At 38.2% G+C, this 7,974-nt stretch overlaps 1 protein-coding gene across 2 annotated transcripts; it reads right to left on the bottom strand.

Annotated features, from left to right (window-relative positions):
* Positions 1–2,328: 2,328 nt before the first annotated feature.
* necap2 (NECAP endocytosis associated 2) lies at positions 2,329–7,725 on the bottom strand. 2 transcript variants are annotated; one of them, XM_029431307.1, is made up of 8 exons: positions 7,483–7,719; positions 6,276–6,376; positions 5,353–5,457; positions 4,867–4,948; positions 4,596–4,704; positions 3,873–4,017; positions 3,692–3,776; positions 2,329–3,350 (listed from the first exon to the last, which is right to left on the bottom strand). In XM_029431307.1, the coding sequence occupies exons 1-8, from the start codon at positions 7,575–7,577 to the stop codon at positions 3,305–3,307; spliced, it is 768 nt and encodes a 255-aa protein (XP_029287167.1). In that variant the 5' UTR covers positions 7,578–7,719; the 3' UTR covers positions 2,329–3,304. The 2 variants fall into 2 exon arrangements, with proteins under 2 accessions (XP_029287167.1, XP_029287168.1); XM_029431308.1 differs by lacking the exon at positions 2,329–3,350 and adding an exon at positions 3,376–3,562 and having other exon boundaries at positions 7,483–7,725.
* Positions 7,726–7,974: the final 249 nt, after the last annotated feature.

Raw genomic sequence — 7,974 nt, 5'->3', positions numbered from 1 at the left:
TATTTAACATTAAACATGCAGCATGTTAGAAATATATCAGAATAATCCCACCATTTTCTAAAACCACAAGAGGCTTTAAAACACCTCAATACAATAAACTCATAATACAAGTTGAGTTATCCACAGACTGTTTTTCAAAGGCAGTCTGTGGACAAGTGGGTGTAAAAGTATGACACAAGCATTAAACATGAGGAGGGTCTGCACTGCACTCGTTGTGTTTGGATCGTCATCGTTACAGACAAGAGGGTCATTGTGTCAGCACCAGACCCCCAGCACAGCATTACATCAGCATTTCACATTGTGCAAAATGTCCACAACAGTCACTGCTTCGTGATGATTACAGATGAACTGCCAAACTTTCATGTTATTTGTCTGTGTTGTGACAACGCTGCATGAATGTAATCATAACCATGAGAGGGAAGTTTTAGTTTAGTTTTAAAATCTTGATATCTGTGGCGCCCCCAGCTGGCCTGTTAGTACGTGACTGGCACTGATTTCACAGCACGCGAGATATGAGGCTTTTATACATCTTATGAAACACACACCTGATGATCTCTCATCTTCCACCACAGACCAAACCACACAGCTGGACTTTAACAGCTTTTATGTTTTGATACACAGATGAACTGCTGAGTCAGGAATCATCCTCAACTGCTTCCTCTTCTGGTTTTGTGCTTCCACACTTCATTTGCTAGACTCATTAAAAGAACATGCTCTTTATCCTAACACACATAAAGAAACTACATCCCAAAAGACACGCCCAAGTTTTCAAAAGTCTCAGGAGTTGGAGGCGGGAGGAGGAGGAGGAGGAGGAGGAGGAGGGTTGAACGTTAAATTGTGCAGCATCCGTGCAAATGCAGATCTTGAATTGCTTTATAGCAGCAGAAACTATGAGATCCCGACACAAACGCGCAGGCAGCCAACATATAAAACGCTTTAAGTAGCGATATTCACCCTTATTGTGTTCCTGTGTATGCGGTGCAAACATCCACTTCCCCGTTGAATTTACAGCCTCACCTCGACAGATGATTGTTATCCTGCCGTCCCTCCATTCTTCTGAGCGGGCTGTAACATCACAGAGGCAGAAAGAAACCTCCTCCCCAGCAGTTATAAATGAAGCCTACCATCAGTGTCGCCTTCCTCCGAAATCTTCCCCCATGCTTTTTCCGGGGAGGGACTTCCAGTTCTGCTTACAGCTCAGCTGCTTACACTCATCGTGTTGCACGATCATCTCAGTTGTCAACACAGTTTGAATGAAACCCGTCAATAAACATTTTGTACAAATTATTAAGAATTATAATAATAGTAAAAAAGACCCTAAGTGTCAGCAAGACTTAAAATCCACATAATACTAAATAATAATACCCAGTGTAGAATGTAATTCAATCAAGTGCTGTACTTAGGTACTAGTTACTTTGCGGATACAGATTATCACACAATGTCGATCAACTGATACATTATTATGTAATTTTATGGATTAAGATGCCCGGCAGAATAAAGAAAGAATAAGTAATTACAATCTGCCTCATGCATCAATATTTATTATCCAGTAATATGATGTATATTATTCTGAAATGAGACATTTTGCATAATGAATACACACTTCTGGTACTTTAAGTATATTTTGATGCCAATAGTTTTGTACTTTAACTTAAGAAAGATTTTGAACGCTGGACTTTTACTTGTAATAGAGTATTTGTACACTGTGGTATTACTATGTTTACGTGAGTAAAATATCTGAGTACTTCTTCCATCATTAAAGTAGAAATATTTTCAATGAAGCTCACTAACTTCATCGATGCCAGAATTTCTGTAGCTATATGCACTAAATATGGTAAATATATAAAGTGGCTAATTTCTCAAGTCAAAGTGTTAAATGTAAAAATAATGTTCATACCTGGTAAACACCACATCTGTATTAGTGTTGTGGATTGTTCACAGCCAGAAGAATCAGAGACATAAGTCTGTTTAAGTATTGAAGAATTTGAAATACTAACCAAGACATTAATAAACACAATAAAACCTACATTTTGATGCAATTTGAATATATTTAAAGTTATTTAACACATTTTTGGCAATGTTTCTGACATACTGGCTGTGATGAATATTAAAAACAATCCTGTTAGATTATGTTGCCGATTACATTGAGGAGGTAATTTAGTGACTCCATGTTCTCCTTATGAACAACGTTATGTGATACCAAACACTTTATATTGGTCCAATATCTGAGAACATACTGCACCTGTGAAGAGGAGAAATGTGTAACAGGAGAACAGCTCTCTTCAACCTCTCAAGCAGAGATTCACTAACAAACATTCAAAACAAGAGTCAAGGAAATATATTGTTTATTTACAAGAGGACATAGGTTTACATTTTATACATTTGAGATCTTTTTTTAGAAAGGCACTTAATCAAATACTCGCAAATTAGCGACGAGATTGAGGAAATTTCAGTTTGGTAAAAGGCACATTTTAAAAGCAACAACACACGAGGTAAAGACATATAAAGGGCGTACACAAACATGAACAAAAACATGTTCAGACTTTGAATGACAGACATAAAATAGCCATCAAGACGTTTTCCAAAACCATGATCTAAAAAATCTGGGTATATTTGATGAAGGCTTAAGAAGTTTAATGTAAAACAAATGATAAAATATGAATATAGTTTTGCAAGATCTCCTAAAACAAAAACTAGGAAACAGAAAACAAAATTCACACATACTGGTATAAAGCTAAACAAATACTTCAATGGGTAAACTAATGTTCCCAAAATGGTAAAAACAACCTTGAGATGAGTGGTGCTGGTGTAAATTAGATAACTGCGATGAAGCATGAGGACGTAAAGACGAGGAATACGATCAAATCTGATTGTGGACAGATTAACAGTGAAACGAAATAGAAACTAGAAATAAAACAAGGGAACATTTGATTGAAGGCATTGGATAGATGTTTTCATCTGGTTAGTGTAACAAGAAAATCTTTGCTTTGAACCATCAACATGCTCACTGTTCTTCAGGGGAGCAGACACTCGCTTTAGTGACCACCCCACTTCTAAAATCAAAGATCCCGCTTCATAGCAGAGTGTGAGACAAATGTAAGATTCTAAAAAATATGTACATGTTTGCGGTTTGTTCCTCCAGAGTGTGTTGGTCAGCGGGCTATAGTTTATGTGAACATATTCTTTACAGAACAAATGAGCCAGTCACGTTTGCTAACATTTCCTCTCGCTTAGTTTCTTTTTGCCACAATCGTCCTGCCCAGGGAATGTATGGAACCTGAGTGTGTGCACGTTTTGTCACCGCTCAACTAAACTGCACCCATCCCGTTGTGACAGCATCTTTACTGGAGCTGTGGAGGAGAGGGGGGTGTGATGATTATGAGTGGGGGAAAAATTAAAAAAAGGTAACACTTTCTATCACGCCCAAGTCTACAATGCATTATAAAACATACTTTTAATGCACTATAATCTTCTTACAGCACTGTATAACTATAAGCACTCATACATATGTATAACGCTTCATAAGCAGATTGTAATGCATTATAAGAGTGGTTATAATGCGCTGTAGACATGGGCATTAAAGAAAGTGTTAACAAATGAAATCAAACAAACACAAATGTGACAGATGGACAAGACGGATTACTACACAGTCAAAAATACAGGTGACCTTTTGTTTGGGTGAAAAACTTACTTTGAGCCTGCAGATGTGAAATCCCCCCACACGTCGGCGCTGGGTGGGGCTGCAGGGCCGGGGGACCCAAAGTCTAAAAGAGAGGCTGGATGTGGAGAGAAACAATAACAGAAAGCATGAAAACTGTTTCAAATCATGTGAAGATGTTGTTTTATTTTTATACAACAGCAAAGGTGATCACCAGGGTTAGTCTGCTCAGCCGAGACTGCCGGCTGTCCCACAGGAGGCGGTATGACACCTCCAACCTTTACACCTGGTGGAGGTGGGAGAAGACCCCCGGCCATGCCGCGCGGTTTGACTCCGCCTGCTTCCTTCTTCTTGATATTCTGTAACAGAGAGAGTTTCTGAAGGTCTTTATCGTTTACTCTCTGTTGCATAAAATCTGTCATTGTTCAATTTGATCCTTTCAGGGTTGGTACAGTTTGTTAAGAGTAGAGTTCAAGCACTTATTAAAATCTAAACCAAAAATGTCATCACATCTAAATTGCAACTATAAACGCAATTGCAAACAAGTTAACAGAGTTTATTTATACCTACAGCGTTTCAATGTATATTGACACTTTAAATGATGTTTTGATCATGATTATTTAGTGCTTGCTAATTTCCAAGTATGTGTAAGTGATGGACCAGAGGATTTATCTAGCTATGAATGACAAGCGAACACAAGAAAGAGAGTTCCTTTCCCCCCCCCTTTATCCTAATAGTGTCAAATAACAGACAGCCTTTTAAATCCTTAAAAACATAACAGTTTGCATATAATGGCAAATACAGAAATATCTGATCTGTTCACACAACAAAAATATACAAATGATCAGATCATCCCAAGAGAAATAGTTGTATTAGAAAATATCTACATATTTTCATTATTATTATTATTTTACATCTGTAATGCTGAATGACTCACCCCAATGCTGATCTTGATCGTTTGTCCCTCTTTGAAGCTGAGGTCCAGTTTAGGTGCTACAATATCAGAAGCTTCCTGTTTCGCGAGCTCGCCTTCTTGCTTCACCCACCTTTAGAAATAGAGTTTGAAAAGCATAATAACTAAATCACTGAAACATTGTTGGATAAAGTAAAACTGGGTGATTGCAGTGATTGCAAGCATACATGTTTGGAACCTTTTTCATGTATAAACAAAGATCAGATAGCAAAATGTTTCTTAAAAGCCTACTTACTTAAAATGGTCTTGTAAAGCTACGTTGAAGTCAAATGAGTCTCCACGATCAGCAAAACCCAGACCGATAAAAGCATGACGTCCTGGATAAACGCAATTTTAAAAAGACAAAAATCACATTAGAGTACACAAACAGTAACAAAGAGTATAGGCCTGATCTATCACTACCACTATTAGCCTGAAAATGAACTAAATCTGTCACTTGATAACTGCAGCTTCAGACAGAGTTCCTGTGATTGTCTTGACCCCAGTCTTGTGTCACTATGATGTATCCACTAAGGATCATGGAGATAAATGATGCTGTGTCATTATCAAAACATAGATATATAAAATTTATAATGAATTCCTAAATTTAGATTATTACTATTTCTAACCAATATAATGCATTTTTCTATAAATGTGACATTGCATTTGAGATGTATATCCACCTTCTTCTTATTTTCAAAAGGTTTTGAAGCAAAGGCAGAGTCTGATGAAAGTGTCTTACCATTGCCATCTTCTATCCGGATCACAAAATATCTGCTGGAGTCTGTGACTGATTCAACTACACACCCTGGATACTGTTCGACTGGAGCTTGGGCAAACAACTCTCCTGCAAAGAACAAATGTAAACCAAACAGTTCCTTATGGTTATTTATTTGTTGTGGGTGATCAAGTAAAAGGTTGGTTGAAAAGGACGAAGAAAGATAACTGAAGATATTCATTTAGCAGAATCTTGTAACATTCTTAGTGACCGTAGTCATTGAGTTTAAAAGCTCAATTTGAGACAAAACGTTTACAATCGAATGTGAAAAGAGCCTCTAGTCTGCTGCAAATTTATCAAAGCAAATACTCACCTGTAAAACTACAGAACAAAGCACACATGTGTAACTAGCCTCGAGCACATGCTTAGCAAACATGGCAGAAGACTTGTTAATGTGATGCAAGCAAAGTCATGAATCTGCTGTGGAATACATATTGCTGTTAACAAAAATAACAGAGATGTAAATCTGTTGCATAGTGGATGTTTTCTCACAACTGCTTTTCTGCGTGCTCGACATCATCCAAAATGACACAAAAGCTGAGGTAGGCAGTTTATCTTTGTGGTCTTTGGGCAAAAATGTTATAATAACATTTCAGCATATTGTTATTCAAGTGGTCTGAGAGAAAACTAATGTCTGCCCCTCCCCTTGGCTCTGTTGTCAGGTTAAAATCTAGCCTGTGACAGGAAACACCTGTGTGTACCATATGTTTTAAGTCTCAAGCATTTTTGAACCACCATCTTGAGCCAGGTCCGCTTTAAAGTTTGAAAAAATAAAATAAGGGCTCACTTTAAACATGTCAATGCTTTACTGATACTTGGCACGGTTTAAGGAAAGTTAAGAGACCCACATAAATGAGTCAGTAGCGAGGAGATGTCAGTTTGTTTACCTGTGTTTTTGTCCTCTAACTTAATGTAGGCGATCTTGTCTTTAGCAGTGATTTTCATCCTACCGCTCCATGCAGGTTCATCCAGCTTCCAGTCAGCAGCACTAGCAAAGCAGGAAACACACATCTGAACATGAAAGTGGCTGACTTAATGACTGTTTGTACCCAGACAACTGCAGCTTTTCATAGCAAGAGGAAGTGAAATTAAAAGTTTTCAGGAAGACTAAACGGAGACATTTACGTAAACAGTGAACTCTTCTCTCTGCTGCCAACTGAGGGGAAACAATCCTATAAAAAGGGACTGGCATGGCTCATTTGTAAATAGATGATTCACAGACAATCTGCAGCAGACAAAACAAACTCGAAGGTTTTCATTTTCAAACAAAAACTATTTTAGAGTTTCTGTCTTAATTAACAAATATGGCAAATAAAAATGACATCTGAGCAACAAAAAAAAAAAGCAAAAAATTTTTTTTTTAATCCAACAGCTGTTTCCAAGGACAGTTTCTTCCAACAACCTCCACCTGAAATCTAACTTTAATCTAACTTTAAGAGAGTCACATCCAGATACAGGCAGAGTTAGTTAGTAACTTAAGGTAACTTTGTCTGCTATAGTTTAACAATAGTGCATGTATTTAACTTAATTATATTTTCTTTTTAGCTTAGTTAACGTTAACTGCTGGCCTTTTTTCTAAACTCTTATATCCATTATCGGACAGACGTGATTCCAACCATTTTAAACTTTCTAGGCTTAAATAAATCAACAAAGTCAGCGTTTCTCATGTCTTTCACAACTAAATGTAACTTTTTAAATGACACCGGGTGTAATTCGCAGTCAACTAACTGTTTGTTGACACAGTCTGGATGTTTGTGTCCGACTTCAGCTGCCAACTTGTGTTTGGAAATAATGCTTACGTTATTAGCACACATAGGCTCTAGCCTGTGCATCAGCTAGCTCGGTTGTGTGTGTGTGTGTGTGTGTGTGTGTGTGTGTGTGTGTGTGTGTGTATCTACATCATTAGTAGTTACCGGATGTGTGTGTTGTAACCGTCGACTAACACTTCGCAGGGAAATAGAGAAAGTAACAAACATCCATCCTAACAACTGGCTGTCCGATAATGGATGTATATCCGTTAAATTAGCATGGTGACGGACACTTGTCTCGCAGTCAGTGAGACTCGTCAGTTACTACCGTTACTGCTGTACTTACCGATATCCTCGGTTAGAGGCCCGCGGCGGGATCCGGTAAACGTGAACTTCGGGCTTAACACAGAGCATTGACTCATAACTGCTGTCTTCTGCCATTTTGTCAAGTTTCACTAACTATCAGAACCAACTTCCGACGTTCAATGGACACCAGTTGAAACAGACGAGCCGCGGTGCTCGCTTCAAACAGCGCCGCGTCCGGTCAGGAAGGTTTGAGCAGTGCTGGGGGAGATCCTGTACTCCGGTCAGGAAGGTTTGAGCAGTGCTGGGGGAGATCCTGTACTCCGGTCAGAGAAGACTTGCTAATGCAACACTGTAAACATACTCTTCCGTAACTAAAGACAATCTGGTATGGTGGACATACTTTGGGCAAATGTATCTAATAGGCCTAATACTAATTGAACACATGAAAAAATCTGACCTTTGTCAATAGTCAAAATCAGGATTTTCAAGTTATAAACGAGTTCATAGCTACCAAACACTTGATTGTGGTCCT

Source organism: Cottoperca gobio, chromosome 5, assembly GCF_900634415.1.
Source record: "Cottoperca gobio chromosome 5, fCotGob3.1, whole genome shotgun sequence".
In the NCBI taxonomy this organism is placed as follows: domain Eukaryota; kingdom Metazoa; phylum Chordata; class Actinopteri; order Perciformes; family Bovichtidae; genus Cottoperca; species Cottoperca gobio.
This window is presented reverse-complemented; position numbering and strand designations above follow the sequence as displayed.

Excerpts from the sequence above, each read along its gene's own strand:
- necap2 (XM_029431307.1), bottom strand. The coding sequence starts at position 7,577 with ATGGCAGAAGACAGCAGTTATGAGTCAATGCTCTGTGTTAAGCCCGAA. Across the intron at positions 4,949-5,352 it reads CCGGATAGAAGATGGCAATG|GACGTCATGCTTTTATCGGT; the intron begins GTAAGACACTTT and ends GCGTTTATCCAG. Across the intron at positions 4,018-4,595 it reads CGATCAAGATCAGCATTGGG|AATATCAAGAAGAAGGAAGC; the intron begins GTGAGTCATTCA and ends TCTCTGTTACAG.